The 16,839-nt window shown below is 42.3% G+C and overlaps 1 protein-coding gene across 6 annotated transcripts in view; it reads left to right on the plus strand.

Annotated features, from left to right (window-relative positions):
* The window catches only part of CFAP20DC (CFAP20 domain containing), a 215,555-nt gene that overhangs the window by 168,194 nt on the left and 30,522 nt on the right, over nucleotides 1-16,839 (plus strand). For all 6 annotated transcript variants that reach the window (XM_075938429.2, XM_075938436.2, XM_075938433.2 and 3 more), the window contains 2 exons: nucleotides 2,550-2,753; nucleotides 12,697-12,758. In XM_075938429.2, the coding sequence (XP_075794544.1) occupies nucleotides 2,550-2,753; nucleotides 12,697-12,758 (266 nt within the window). The remainder of the gene's footprint in view (nucleotides 1-2,549; nucleotides 2,754-12,696; nucleotides 12,759-16,839) is intronic.

Consider the following 16,839-nt stretch of genomic DNA (forward strand, 5'->3'; position numbering starts at 1 on the left):
AAGGGTCTGGACTACAAGTTCCCATGCACTGACACACCAGTGTGCCGCAAATCCAGCTTCATGGAATTGCCCGTCCTGTGAGAAGTTACGTAACCATCACTGAGGAAATTACTAGTAAGATGGCTGCCGTTGTTAAATTTAGGACTGTCAAGCAATTTTAAAAATTAATCATGATTAATCATGCTGTTAAATAACAATAGAATGCCAATTATTTAAATGTTTGGGCTGTTTTCTACATTTTCAAATATATTGATTTCAGTTACAATTCAGAATACAAAGTGCACGGTGCTCCCTTGTACTTTCATCACACATATTTGCACTAGAAAAATAAAAGAAATTGTATTTTTCAAATCACCTGGTACAAGTACTACAGAGTAACCTCTTTATCATGAAAGGTGAGCATACAAATGTAGGGTTATGTACCAAAAAACTGCATTAAAAATAAAACAATGTAAAGTGTTACCGCCTACAAGTGCACTCAGTCCTACTTCTTGTCCACTAATGCAAAGTTTACATTTCCAGGAAGTAATGTTTCCTGCTTCTTGTCTCCAATGTCACCTGAAAGTGAAAACAAGTGTTCTGTTGCTGTAGCCAACATCAACAAACATTTACATACCAGATGCGCTAAAAATTCATACTTCCCTTCATGTTTCAAACGCCATTCCAGAGGACACGCATCCATGTTGCTACGGGTTCTGCTCTATAACAATTCAAAGCAGTGTGGACCAACACGTGTTCTTTTTCTGCCACCAGCAGAAGGTTGAATTTTTGAGGGTTTTTTGTTTGTTTGTTTGTTTGTTGGGGCGCGTGATTCAGGTTCTGTAATTTCTGCATCACAGTTGTTACTTTTTAAGGCTTCAGAAATCATGTTCCACAACTTGTCCCTCAGATTTTGGAAAGCGCCTCATATTATTAAACCTTGGGTCAAGTGCTGTAGCTATCTTCAAATAGCTCACAAGGTACCTTCTTTGTTTTTCCTCAAATCTGCAGTGAAAGTGTTCTTAAAATGAGCATGTGCTGGCTCATCATCTCAGACTGCTATCACATGGCAGAATGCTAGTAAAGCACTGAACAGGAGATTGGCAGCTCTCCCCAAAGGAGTTGAGAGAGAGAGATGTAATTATTGCATTATGTTTTTAGCGAGCCATCGTTGGCATAGAAGCATGTCCTGTGGAATGATAGCCGAAGTATAAAAGGGCATACAAATACTTAGCATATCTGGCATGTAAAAACCTTGTAATTACTGCTCCCAACGTGCCATGCAAACACCTGTTCTCACTTTTAGGTGACATTGTAAATAAAAAGTGGACAGCATTATCTCCACGAATGTAAGCAAAAGTGTTTCTCTTAGCGACTGGCTGAGCAAGTAGGATTGAGAGGCCTTGTAGAGTGTAAAGTTTTACGTTGTTTTGGTTTTGAGTGTAACTATTTACCAATCAACATTTGTATGTTCATGATAGAGATTGCACTACAGTACTTGTATGAAATTGAAAAAATACTATTTCTTTTGTGTATCATTTTACAGTTCAAATATTTAAAATATAAAACAATATAAAGTGAGTTCTGTACTCTTTGGATTCTGTGTTGTAATTAAAAATGTAGAAAAACATCCAAAATGTGTAATACATTCCAGTTGGTAATCTATTGTTTAGCAGTGTGATTAGAACTGCGATTAATTGGGATTCATTTTTTGTGTGAATCATGTGAACTAACTGCAATTAATTGGCAGCCCCATTATTTTGGATTCAGTTCTTAGATAAAAATTTTGCAGACACTTTTGAAACTCAAACAGCTCTTTAAAAAATCAAATAAAAACCCACCTGTGAATGAAATTAAAGCTTCAGAAGGTAATGGTAAACTTTCCCTTTCTATCACAGAGATTTGTCCATGGGCCACAGGTCAGCCTCATACATTTAAGGCAGCCACACAATAGCTAGTGAATGTTTGCAGCTCTTAGCAAGTCTATGAACCAACCTCTGTTAAATGGTCAAAAACATGCTACCAATGGGCCAATCCTAGAACACTAGAACTGGAAGGGACCTCAAGAGGTCATCGAGTCCAGTCTATATCTTTCTAGAATTCAAATATGTCATAAAACCTCTGTGCTTGCTATAGTTTGTGACAAATTGCATAATTCTTCATTTTGTGCGGCCTTTATGACAACAAGGTTGAGTCTAAGTTAGGATTGGAATGTGGATATTTAGATACCTTGTTGTTTGGGGGGGTTGGTTTGGTTTGGTTTTTTGTTTTTGGTCTCAACCTTTTTGGAGGAATAGCAGAGTCACCACAAACTCTTAATCAATCTGCTTACCCTGGTAGTATTTGTGTTGCTTCCTGTCTATGAATATGTGGAATTTATTTATGCTTTCGCTTCAGCACGGAAGCAGGGGTCTGTACAGTAAACCTGTCTAATAAATATTTTGCTTTTTTCCTTCAAAGTTAGCTGCTTCTTGCTATTTTATGTGTATCCTCATCTGTTCTGTTCATGCTTTCTCTTCCATTATCCTTTCCAGATGATTAAGTGCTGCATGTGCAATTTCATTTCTTAGGAGTACGACTGGAGAAACTACCAGCCAAGCAGACTGAGTGCATCAGAACTGCAGATGTTGGCTAGCATGAAGAGACAACAAAATGAGGAGCTGGAGGAGAACGGGGTCTCACATGGGCTGAGTGCATCTCAGATTGACACCTGCAACGTCAGCGTCAGTACAAGCAGTGATGACACAACAACCTGGAACTCTTGTCTCCCTCCAGTAAGTTTACACTTCTCCTAGGTGCTCTAAAATGTTTAAAAAACTTTTCAGTAAATTTGCGCTAAAGTAGACATTTTAAATTCAGAGTCCCATAGATATCAATACAATGGTGTCTCTCGTGCTCTGGGCCAGGGGTGGGTAATGGGGCCTCTGGGGGCTGGATCCAGCCCGCCAAGCCAGTGGATCCTGCCCACGGCTGCCCTGCCACTCTCTCCGCCCCCAGGCCAATTGAGACCTGGGGCCAGGGGTGTGCACAGTCTCCTCCCCCCTGCCAAGGGTGTGTGGCGGCGGTGGCTAGAGAGAAACTCTGTCTGCTTTAAAAGAACTGGTCGTTCTCTCTAGTCGCCATGCGCCCCTGGCAGGGTGGGGACAGAGGACAAGAGTCTGGGCGATACCCCACCACCCAGGCCCTGAATGGTCTGGGGTGGGGGCATTGTGCGAGGTCTCCTCCCGCTGCAGCGCCTAGAGGAAACCACCAGCACTTTTAAAACAGCTGGCGATTCCCTAGACGCTGGGAGGGGGGCAAAGATTTCACGTGCTCCCCCACCCCCAGGCCAATCAGGGTCTGTGGGCAGGGAGCATGAGACGTCTCCTGGCCCCGCCCCTTCAGAAATTTGTGAAGTGGCCCCCTCTTAAAAATTATTGTCCACCCCTGCTTAGGCACTTCTGGCACCCATTTAAAAAATCATCAACATGAACCAGCAGCCAGCACCCTCTTCCCCCCAATCAATCCCTCTTTCTCTGGAGCCTGAGAAAAGGAATAGCACTCACAGCAAACCACGGCAGCAAGAACAACTTGCAGGTGTGCAGTGTAGGTTCTTACCTTCACAACTGGTGTCAGAATTCAGATCCAAATATACCAGCCAAGAGCTGGTTTGCATCCTGAACAATGGAAAACAATTATATTTTTCTGATGGCATAATCGACACAGCAGCGAGCCATTTAAAGGACAGGACATCATTTATGTGAAGTCACAGACCAACATCTCAGCAGTTATATAAAGGTATTTATGGAATCTACCATAAAGTTAGACAACTTCTTAGTCCATTTAGCTAAACTCTTCTAGTTTTTATTTCTTAGACTCATAGACTGTATGGCCAGAAGGGATTGTCATAAGAATTTAGTCTGACCTCCTGCACGTTGCAGGCAACAGAACCTCTCCCTCCTCCCACACCACCACTTGCAGTAGACCCCTAACCTCTGGCTGAGTTACTGAAGTCCTCAAATCATGATGTAAAGATTTCAGGTTACAGGGACTCCACCATGTACACTAATTTAAACCTGCTAATGACCCTTGCCCTGTGCTGGAGGGGAAAGCCAAAAACCTCACAATCTCTGCCAGTCTGACCTGGAGGAAAATTCCTTCCTGACCTCAAACCTTGCAGTTGGACCCAGAACATTTCTGCAAGACCCAACAGCTAGACGTGTGGGAAAGAATTTTCCGTGGTAACTCAAAGCCTCCTCAAACAAAAGGCTTGGCATGACAAAAATGATGTGATTGTCCATGTGATAGATTTGATGTTCATATTAAGGCTACTGTTAACTCGTTAAGTAACTGCTTGCTGATACCAAAAACTCTGAAGCGGATACTGCAAATTTGCAGGGTTCTAGATACAAAATTCATATCCACATCTGTGTCCACAAAAATGAGCCATGGATATTTGCATCCATCCATGGATATAAAGCAGATAGGCACAGATTTGCAGGGTTCTGTGCATGGTCTTTTGCACAAACCCTTGAACATGTTATGAGTGGTACGTGAAATCACAGTATATCACAGAAATTTTTATGATGATGCTAGGGGCAGAGCCAGCCTGGTACTACTACCAAAATTGGAGAAGTGGCCCCATTACAAAAATTATTGCCCGCCCCTGCTTTACACTGTTGTAAAACTTTCCACAGCAGAAGATCCTTTGCAAACTTGGACTGCTAAGCAAGAAGGAAAGTTTCTAGTGATATCCATCTGGCATTTTTCAGAAACATTACATTCACTTTCTAAATTAAAGCAAAACAAAAACCCTCCCATCACACGCTAACAACGTGAACAGCCCAGTTTGCAGAAAGCAGAGCAAATGACTACCCAAAGCTACACAGAAAAGACTCCCAGATTCATAACTTGCATCTTGTACACTGCAGGTGTTAAAATATTATTTTGAATTGAATTTGATCCTAAGTTAGAATCTTTGAAAAATCTGTTTCTGTCAAAGTGCAATACATTTACTTATAGGTTTAATTTATGTAAATGCAGATGGGAAGAAAACATTATGAGTAATTACAGTTATAGCTAATTAAAATTTTAAATGACTAATTCATTATATTGAAACACTTTTTAAACTTAAGACATTAGACTGAAATGCACAAAATATTATCAAAGTAGGGGGATCAAAGAACTCTATTTACATTATGCTTTACTAAGTATCAGAAAAGTACATTTTATCGTAAAAGTTTTTTCTTTTAGTCATGTGATACATGTAAAACCAAATGTGATGTGTCAAAATAATCTCAGCAATTTCCTGATAATTACTCAAGAGTTAATGACTTTTATATGCTCTTCATTTACCTGAAACCAACTCGTCCAATCCTGCAGACCTACTCATACAAGCAGTTGCAAAGACTGTGTTGGACTTGGGGCTCAGAGACACAATCACCTCAATCACTCTTGAGCTACAGTCCTCCTGCTTTTGAACTACCAATTTCTGCATCCACAAGACATTAGATGCATCAGGGCTTACTAAGAAAGCACACGACCTTTCCAGAGTGTCCATGGCTTTAGTCATGAGTTTGCTCAGCTGTGTACAGCTGGAATTCCAGCCTTCTCTTTGAACCTAAGACAAACTGCTCACTCCCAGTATTCGTTTAATAGATCCTCCTTCCAGCCAGCCAGCCTGGATTTTTTCACAGCAAAAGTTGGTAGATTTGTTTTCATTGGAAAGGCTTTGGCCATTGGGTACCAACATTTTTCTCAGCCAGTAAACTGTGTCCTGTGGAGGTGGGGCCATTCAGAGTCAATGACCCAATGAGAGTCAATGGGAGCGATTCCCGTTTACCTTCACTTGGCACCTCTAGTGACTTCTCACGAACTCCACCAAGAAATTCTTTTCCTTGTGCAATATCCTGAAGAGCAACATAATCTTTCAGCACTTTAGATCTGCTTAGAACAGACTTTGGTACAGCAGCTAAAGCAACAAACTCCCTCTGACTCTGCCTCTGGTACCCCAGGAAGATTTTTACGCAGCTGCCTTTCAGGTAAGCTGCTAGGGTCCGAGGTGCTCTCTTTTTTCTTTGCAACTTTCCTGATTGGCAACATGCAGGTGACCAAACAATTTCTTCCTTCTTACAAGTTTCCATGTGTCGGTGGGCAACATGGTTAAATCACCTTCCTGCTTTTCTTCCGCCCTGGTTGGATATCAACCTGGTCAGACAAGATTGTCATACCTTTTCCCACAACACGTTAGTAACAGGCAAAATAGAAGCACCGGATTCGCCGGGTCCCCGGGACTTTTTTATGACGTGAACTGGATGCAAGTAGCTACAGTGCCATTCCCCCTAGCAGGTGTAAACTTAGGAGCATTTCCACCATGGGCTTTAGTTATATCCAGAGCCAACTCTGAGACAATTGATAAGTTTTCAGTCTGCAGACCTCTTCTGTCTGCTTTACAGAGCAGGAGAAACCTCTCCTTTAGCAGACACTCTTCAACAGATAATCAATGTGAGAAATAATTTCCATGGCCAATGAGTTCTCCCTGTGCTTTATCCAATTCCAGATTCACTTCTGAGCTATTAGGCAGACATTCAGAAACCACATTCACATAAATACCACCTTTCTGCATGGACAAACCGTTATTTCCTTGAGGCAGACATCCAGAGAAATCCTCCACAGGCAAGTCATTGCCCTTCCTAGACACAGACTCAGAATGATTCTCTTTCTATGACTGATTTATGGTATTAACTTGACTCACAAAGCTTTGAAATCATTCCCTATTAAAAGATCTGAAGAAATTGTATTTTTTGCTCCCACAACCATGTGGCCATCAAATCCTTTCTAGTGAAGGTGGATTTCAGCCAAAGGCACTCTTACAAAATATTCAGATAGGGCCACAACGGTTACACATAATCTCATCCTCCCTGACAAGACTTGTCTTAACCCAAATAATATCTGCTGCAGTGTCCCTCCATGCCATACACCTCATTCCAGTAATTCCTACACTGCTAATAAACTCCGCACTCGTGGGCTCATATTTAACTTCAACATGCATTTTAAGGTCAAGTTCTTCAAGGCAGCACGTAGCTTAAGGCGGCAGTAGGTCTGTTGCTTTGTCTTTGCATTTAGAAAGCCTGGATTCCCATTTACTGCGTCTGCTGCTTTACTTCTTACATTTGGACACTTTAGTTTGCTGTGTGCACTTGTACCACCCAAGTAACAGACCACTTGTCCTCCCTTAGACTCTGCGTTTTTCTGGTCCGGGCTTTCATGAATGGATTTACCAAAGCTGGGGTTGGGTTTCATCTTAACCCCTTCTTTTCTTTAACCTGGGGTGAATAGTGACGACTTCTCCCATGGGGTTTATATTCTTCTCGAATCCTATTTTGGGCATACGCATCAGCAATTTCTGCAACTCATAGAACTGAATCACGTCCCTATCACAGACAGCTGCTCCAATATTTTCAGGAACCGTGTCTAAAACGGTTCCAAAGTGATTAAATCCATCCATTTTTCAAAACTCCCATGTGCCATTGCTCCCACAACCCACTTTTTAACCAAGTGCACATTCCACTAAAGTACAGTCATTAAACATTTTAAACTTTCTAAATTTAACCCTGTTTGATTCAGAAGTGACCTTGAATCACCTTAACACAGAATCTTTAAACAGCACATAATCTAAGGCTTCTTGTTCCTTTCGTTTATCCAGCACTTCCCTGGCTTTTCCAGCCAGTCTGGTTAATAGCACAGGCATTCCCTGCTCACCTGGGATCCTATGTAGCGCCCATAGCCATTCAAAGGTAGACAGCAAGTCCTCTGAGTCTTTGGTATCTTTGTAAGTGGGGCAGATGCTTTCCCAGTTTCTTCTAGTACATGGAGCTGAAGTTGTGAGCCCTTTCCTCAGTGGCGAGTCATGCCACATGCCTTAGGTGGGCTGGTCTTTCCCTTTCAGCAGCATCTTGTTCCGTTTCAACCATCCTTTCTTAGTTTCTCTTTCCATATCGGCTCTCATTTGCTTTTCCTGCAATTGACGCTCTGTCCGCTTTTGTTCATGTTCATGTTGTTGCTGGTTTCTTACTGCAAGCATGTCCCTTGGGTCTCCTTCCTGATCACTGGCCATTAGCAGATTTTCCAGTTCTTGCTCTGGGACCTTTTTTTATTAAGACAATCCCCTGCATGAACACAATTCTTGAAGGTTTCTTCTATTAAGGTCTTCATATGATCCTGGTCACTCATTGTAACTGATTTGAACTCTTAAACATTCCAATTATTTTTCATAAGCATGGGGCCTGATCCAAAAACCCAATTAACCTGTGGTAATGTATATCCTAGCTTGACGACACCACTATGACCCATGTCCAGGGGAGCCAACTGAGGTTACTAAATTAGGGCCAAATTGCAATTAAATGGGGGAGCCACTCCCCAAAACCAGGGATTATTCCAGTACTTAGATTTACCAAGCTAGCACAAAACAGCTTCGGTAAGACCTTACCAGTGACCAAGAAGCCAACCACACAGTTCCCTTAAAGTAACCTAGCGTTAGGCCTTCACCCAGACACCCAAGTCTTATAAAGTTCTACAAGTCCCAAAGGATTGGACACATACCTCCCAGGTCAATGAGTATTTCAGCTCTCACCCCAAAGAAAGGTGTATAGCCAAATCTTGTTAACTAAACTAAAATTGATTTTAAAAAGAGAGTGAGTATTGGTTACAAGATCAATATACATACAGTCACGAGTACAGTTCAGAGATCACATTCATAATAGAGATGGTGAGCTTTGTAATTGCAAAGAATGTAGTCCATAGATTATAGTCCAGTGTCCAACATCATATTCAGGGTGATCCAGCATAGCAACATAATCCTTATGGCATAGGCTTCCCCTACTGGAAACCTTACGCAGATCTGAGCTAAAACGTATCCGGTCCCAAGGATTTTTATGTAGTCTTCTAGCAGCCTTTTGAACCTGGAATCCGGGATGAACAACAGACTTTGAAGTAAACTTCTCTTGCCCAAACACCATGGTAATCACCTACATGAATTAACATAAGGTAATTTTCCATTAAGCAGTTTATCACAGACTGTAAGAGACATATAGACAATGAAATTATTTCACCCAAGATTCATCTAAATGTTAATATTCACCTTTGATCTCTGAATCAACAGCGATAGCGACAGACAGGAACTATCTGTTTATATAATTAGCATCTCTAAGTAAATACACACGATTAGTATAACCTGTACGCATAGGTTTGCATGTCCGAGTTCTAGCCTAACTAGCCCTGGATGGCACTAGTTACCATTTCTGTACTTTTCAGTGTGTCTCTCTAGGTTGGCTCTGGGTCATTTAGCCTGTAGAATGCCCATGTGTCCTTCTTGGTATAAGATTTGTTGCAGTTATGTAACAGTGGTAACAACAATCGTTTTTATGGTCATTTTTAATCAAATCAAGTCACACCAGGGCTAGAGAAAATGCCTTATGGTAAGAAATGTGGTGTCAGTCTGTTTATTTGATCAAAAAGGAAGATGGAGAAGTGACTTGATTAGTATAAGTGTATAAGTCTTCACAGGGAGCAAATACAAGGTATTAAAAGCTCTTCAGTCAAGGTGGGGGAGAAATGAAGGTAGAGAAATGTGAATTACAGATAAGGCACGTCTTTTCAACAGCGAGGGTGATTAACCTTTGGAACAAGGTTAATCTCTGTATCTTCAGATCAAGGCTGGATGCCTGCCTGGAACATGCTTTGGTCATTCACAAGTTATTGGGCTCAGTCCAGGAGTAATGGGGTGAAATGTAATAGTAGTATGTGCAAAAGCTCAGGCTAGATGATCTAACATCCTTAAAATCAATTGTTCTAATATCACTTAGCTATGGAACAGAGTTTTCATTGAAGCCAGAAATTAAGCAGAACTCAAGTACACAAGATACTTATGCAACTCTGTGGTCACTCAGGTAACTGACAGATCAACATACAGCCTGTGTGGAGACCACATGGAGCCCCCTTCTGAAGTGAGCACAAAGCCTTTGCAGTCTGTTCTTTCCCGGCACTGTCCTGCTGTCTGGGTACAGGTGAATGCCACCCGACATGAATAAAGACCCTCATTTCCACCAGTTCCAGTCTGTGCTGAAGTTCAGAATTTGTATTACTCAACGCTAGTTTGTATGTACACTGAGCTTGACTTTCATTACTGAAAATCAGTTCCCAAGGGCCAGGTGGAGCTGCACATGCTAAAAATCAGGACCATCATAAAACTTATATTTAGGGGCAAACTTATACTTGCCTTCACCTTCCATTGGTACACATCAGCAGCTTTCTCTGCACAATGTATGGGATACAAATTAGAACTAATCTGTACATTATACTTTATAAAATTAAGCACAATTTAAAAAATTGTCCCTGGCCATGGTTAACCTTGAGAGATTACTTAATTTCTAGGTAGTCTCTTTCTGTGTTTTTAAAGCATTAACATCTTTTCCTCTCTATTAAATGGATAATGTTTTTGCGAATCATATTCCCCCATTAAGTCTATTCTTATTTTTCCACAAAAATTATCAACAGCTCTTTTCCAAAAGGTAAGCCTTTTTGTTCTAAATGGTGGGTAATTTTATATAACCTCTTTGTGCCTGGATGTAATCTATAGCAACAGCACCACCAGAAGGCATATTTTATATCTTTCGTCCTGAAAAATACTTTCTTTTCTATAAAGTGTAGCATAGCATATAGGCGTGTTACCTAGTAATATTTTACTTGTAACATGTTTTTTGTGACTTTAAATTTTCCATCATTTTGCATGTTTTAGTCTGATTTTTAGCTTCATTTAAAAGATGCCCAGCTATTTTTGTTTTTAATGAGATTTCAAAAACCCTTCCGAACTGCAAAGATATATAGATTATATTGCTAAACTGCAGTTAAAACAAATGAACAGATGTTCTTATATCATTATAAAATTGATATCTTAAAAACTGGATTTTACAGCTAATGATAGTTTTCCAAGAACTAAAATGTAATATCTATGCCATCAAAAGGCATTGTTGAAATTCAAATTGTTTAGCAGCTGTTCTATATTGTGACAGCCCAAAAGGAATGCAATAGTTTTAGGTACAGTACATTACCCAGAATAGCTAACAGCTGAAGATATTTTTAAAAACAGTGAATTTTACCATAAAGGTGATTTGTTAGGCTTTATAAAATGTGAAACATTAGCAGAAGCTTGCCTGGGTAAGACGGGCCGTGTTAAAGCTGCTGTTGATCATCAGCTGTGTATTCAGACAGCCCAATTATCCTCAGGTTTTTGGCTCACCAATGAAAAGTGACACTGTCAGTACATCCTAGCACATTCACAAGGCTATGGATCGTGGTGGTTACTATCCTTGTATGACACACGTACTACAGCATCACCCCAAGGGTCTCTCAGGGTCTCTAGACACACAAGCTCCCAAACATCCCAAAGCAAAGTGTCCTCATTCCCTGCAAGGGAGCTGATTTGCCAGGAAAGCTGGTGTTCCCAACTCAGGAGAGGTGTGGCAAGACACGGACCCTGATCTCCAAGATGTCATGGAAGTGAGTGTCATTAAACGAGCTTTCTCGTAGTTACAGGGCTAGCTGGTCTCTGTGCCTGCACCCTTCTGATGACAGGTCTCTGTCCTTTATATGTCCTTGCATTCTTGGGGTGCATCTACTCTGCACACTCCTGGTCAGCTGAGGAGATGGTCGCGGAGCTGCCAGGGGTGCAAAAACAGGGTGATGCAGGATTGGGCCAAGTGTCCTCCGACCTGTCTGGATGGAAACTAGAATCGTTAAGAAGGCCTGAGTAGAACCTACACATGTGAATGATTCATTTCAGATTGATAGACAGAGGGATGGGGAAAAGCGAAGACGCAGTCCACGAAAAGAGCCTGGAGAAGCGATTAATCGCTATTCATTTTTTTCATCACGCAATTAATCATGATTAACTTTTGATTGCTTGACAGCCCTGTTTGAGAACATTAGTGCTTATGACAGGTGCAGTTTCTTTAATTAAAACTATGATCCAGGTTATATGACGTGAAGACTGAGCAGGTAACCATTATGAAGATAAACATTGATAAGTAGAGCCACCAAGGGATCATGGGATCCGAATCTTGTTTGTGCAAGATGGTCAAGTCTCATGCAAATGTGTACACTGCATAGGCATAGCAACCCAGAAAAGAAGCCATTTAACAAATTCTAATCCAGGCTGCTGACCGAGGGGGCAGCTGCGCTGGGGCCCGGTGATTTGAAAGGACCCAGGACTCCCTACTAACCACCACTAACCTGCTCTGGAGCCCCAGGCAGCATGCACCCAACAGCACTAAAGGGCTGGCTGGGGGAGGTTAGCCCTGGCCCTACCCCTCCCACCTGGGGCCCCTTCTGGAGAGCTGGATCCGAGCTCTCCCCCCCCCTTCTGGAGAGCTGGATCCGAGCTCTCTCCGCCCCTTCTGGAGAGCTGGATCCGAGCTCTCTCCACCCCTGCTGGAGAGCTGGATCCGAGCTCTCTCCACCCCTTCTGGAGAGCTGGATCCGAGCTCTCTCCACCCCTTCTGGAGAGCTGGATCCGAGCTCTCTCCGCCCCTTCTGGCCTTGGCAAAGTCTGTCCTCAGCCCTTATTCTAATAGATCATCTCACAAATATAAGTTCCCAAAAGGATTCGTTCCTATGCCTGTAGCGATGTGGAAAGAATATTCGCAAATATCTTCTCACCGCTGCTCTTTGTGTTTTCCACAGCCAGTCAATCAAGGGCATCACTATCAGAAAGAAATGAACCCGCTGTCTCATTCCAACCCAAGGTAACATTCTGTTTTGGGGCCAGGCATGGGAATTCAGTGAGACTATTCTGGCTAGGAAATGTGTCTTTCTTTGGTTTAATCTTAAATCTTTTCTTTTTTCGTTTGTTACTTCTTCATAGAGTTTTTCCACCACTTTTGATCATCAGAGTTTCTAGAGCACTGCAGTGGGACCAGGGTGCAGGGCAGAACTCTGCTCTGTATAATAGCCATCTGCACATGTCGTGTATTTCATGTAACCAGTGTAGGCCCCGATCCTGGGAAGAACTCTGTAAACACATCACAGAGGTCTGGGCTCTAGTCATTTGGTGGGGAGGGTGGGTGGTTCATTTTGCGGAGGATTGCGGCTTGTATTCCTTGTGGTCATGGAGTCCCATTCTTGACAAATGATACATGATTTTAACATTATGGAATTAGGACCTTTAGCACTTGCAAGGGTAGAACATTATGCGATAGTTCTAGGGCATTTGCAGCTGTGGCCTGTCTATAAAGTATATAGACTAATCAACTCTGAAGTTGTGCCTATTCCATCGCACTCAGGAAGAAAACTCCCCTTGACTTCAGTGGTGAAAGTTGAGAGACAGAAAATTAATTGGAAAAACGTAAACAACCAATAGTCTTGCAGCACCTTAAAGACTAACAAAACATGGAGATGGTGTCATGATCTTTTGTTGTCCCCACGAAAGCCCACGATCCCATCTCCATGTTTTGTTAGTCTTTAAGGCGCTGCTAGACTATTCGTTGTTTTTTACGTTTTTCCAGTTACAGACTAACTTGGCTACCCCACTGGAGCTAGAGGATTCATTGTCCGCCATCAGAAACGTCTTAAGCTAGAGAAGCTGTGAAATCTTAAGACCCTTTGTTACTGCACCTGTTAAGCCTCCGTGTTGGACTGTAGTTGTAAAAACAGACAGCCAGCTCTCTGTTTTCATCAGACCCCAATAACACTCTGCTTTTCCAAAGCGTGGCCAAGACTGTATTCAGATGAAAGCAAGTGCATGAGGTTTGATTTGGGCAACAAGTAGTTGATGCTGGTGGGCCAGGGAAAGGACCCAGGGGGTGTAAGATATTCCTTTGTTACTGCCGAGGTCTGTCGGCCTTGTTTCAGCTTGTTAGCAATCTGTTTGGGGTCTGGGTGCCAGTTGCAACACACCTTGCCCGTTTCTGTTCAGCGAGGTACGTGCAACCACTTGTTTCTCAAGTCTGGATCACAGCACTGCCCTCCATGCTTTTGTTACCCTCACTTGAGATTAGCCTAATGTGAAGTGCAGACTCCCTTTGAAGATCACCTGGAAGCGTTGGCCCGCGCACTTTGCAGCTACGAGTATCCTTGGTAATCTCTGCTTCAGCAGTGATTTGTTACCAGGCCTTGGTTCCTCTTCCCTTTCGCATGCCCCTCAAGGTGTTGGCTTTGGTCTACAAAGGCTGTAGATAGCTGGGGTCCTGCTTACCCATCCCAGCACCCAGCTAGAAACGCCAGGTGGTTTGATTTCTGAAATTGATTTCTTCCTCTCGTCTGACAGTGCTCAAGTCTTCTGTCTTTAGGGCATGACAGGCTTTTGCCGAAGGGAAGGATGAGTAGTTCATTTGTTAAAAGTCATTGTTCCAGTATATGCCCAAACACTTCGGCTATGTCTAGACTGCAAGCCTCTTTCGAAAGAGAGCGTCTAGACTGCACGTTGAACTTTCGAAAATGCGGCTTGCTTTTTCGAAAGAAAGCATCCAGTGAGTCTGGATGCTCTCTTTCGAAGAAGCCCTATTTACATTGAAGAACGCCTTCTTTCGAAAGAGGAACTTTCGAAAGAAGGCGTTCTTCCTCGTGAAATGAGGTTTACAGCCATCGAAAAAAAAGCCACGTTCTTTCGATTTAATTTCAAAAGAACGCGGCTTGAGTCTGGACGCAGGGGAAGTTTTTTCGGAAAAAGGCTACTTTTCCCGAAAAAACCCCTGAGTCTGGACACAGCCTCCATGCCAGGTGCAGTCTAGCTACTGAAATACTTAACCCCAACATTTTTAACATATCAAGTCCAAGTTAATGTGTTCAAGAAAGTCAGTTTGTGCTTTTATATACTGTACAAAGATTCAAAATCAAGTTTTCTGGGCAAAAACTACTACCGGCCTTCGTACTGCTGTTTAATCTATCACCCAGTAATCTTTAATTTTTTACAAAATCATTTTTGACAAATGCAGGTAATCAAAATCTCTGTAAAATACCTGACTTGCAACTGCCTCATACATTCAGTATCCCTTGTGAGCTGCCAGAAAGGCATTATTGGGCTGTAAATATAAAAGACAACATTCTGAGGTCAGCTTGCATCGTGATATAAAAACTGGAGAAGATGTACAGTGCAGAAGTAATTTGTGGTATGTGATTGAAAAATCATGATTCACATTGTTACATTTTATTGAAGATGTAAAACTGAGAAATGTTGTTCACCGTGGAGGAAATGGGGACAAGTAAATGAGAAGGGAGATAAATCTGACATGATTCTAAAGCAAGTGAGCTCCTGAATTATTCTTTAAAACCAGTTTTGATAATCAGCATAAGAAAGAATGTGTGTGTAACCTATGGAGATGGGAGGTAAGTCAGCTTACTTACCAATCCTCGCTGTGACGTAATGTGTTCCCACAGACCATGAATTCCAATCCTTGCAAGAAACTATAGCTGGATTTACTATAGGATCCTGCTAAGTACTGAAAGTGGAAATTAGGCTAGATTTCCTTTCTCTTCTTAGGAATCCAGGGTTAGTTTTCACCCCGTAAGACAGATGTGCGCACACATTAATAATTTCAAATTCCTTGTTATGACTAAACACTCCAATGAGAAACTTGGCCAGCGTAACAGTTACAATGCACCTAACTAAGCTAACATCGTATCTGGTCCCTGTCAGCTGTGCACTTGTTTGGCAGCTCAGAAGAGATCCCGGTGCCACTCAGCTGATTAGCAGTGCGCCCCCAGCTAGGTTCTTTGTTTCTCCTGCTGTCGCATATGCTTCGGTGCACATAAAAACATTTATTCCGCACATGGATGGAAGAGATTAGAGGGAACGCAAACCCAAAAATGTGTATAAATAAATGCAGAGATTGGATCTTCTGACAGGGATCTTCTACTTGTATGTAGGCTCACCCTGGGCAATACAGTGACAACTGAATAACACATTTTGTTAGATTGCATAGTTGATTCAGCATCCATGCACTGGGCACATACACAGCTTCAAATAAGAGAAGAAGTTTGACAGTTACTGTAGCTGGTAGCTCACACGCTGTCCTTGGTTCAGTGACATAATACATCTCGCAAAGACATTTGGCCTCCTGTCTGCGATTATTCCTTAGCGATGGCTTCCCAGTTTCAATCTCACTGACTTGTGTAAAATTGCAGCAAACCATATTGAGAGCCACCCCCGATTCAGACTGGGTTATTCCTGGTAGCTCTCTCTGCCCCCTACAGAGCTGTGGATAGATGCTTTGCCAGTCAGGACACAGGGCCATGCTTTGTGTCTCAACAACATATATATTCACACAAACACACACCCCCGGTTTGTGCAATTCTGTGCTTGCTTCTCAGAATAGCAAGATGAAGGCAGCAGCCAGTTAGGCTAGTAGCAAATTTCGCTATCCCTTTCATTATGACCCATTGCTCTATTTAAAAAACCCGTCTTTTCATTCCTGGGACTAAGGACTTTACAGCTACTTTAGCATGGAATTGCTGCAAGCCAGTCAGGTCCAACTAACCTCTCAAGTTACAGGAAAACTTTATGGAGATCCAGCCCTGCCTGGTTTGCATGTTTCCATTCCCCAGGTGCGTATTGGCCTTTCTGAGAGCCATTGCCCTCGGGGCCCTGCTAATTAGCATAGTCATCAATGAACAATTGTTCTTTACAACAGGCAGTCCAGGCCAGTATCAGCACAGAGTCCGTAATCATAACTCCACATACAGACATCACACAAGTACATGAGTAGCATACATTGAATCAGTAGAACATAAGCTTTCATTTGACACTTCACATGGCCCCCTTTGTACAGACTTTGGGGCAAACACCCCCATGGGTGCAGCAGTGATCTGTCTGCTCCCCTTAAAATCCAA

This window comes from Pelodiscus sinensis, chromosome 11 (assembly GCF_052426305.1).
Source record: "Pelodiscus sinensis isolate ZL-2025 chromosome 11, ASM5242630v1, whole genome shotgun sequence".
Classification (NCBI taxonomy): Eukaryota; Metazoa; Chordata; order Testudines; family Trionychidae; genus Pelodiscus; species Pelodiscus sinensis.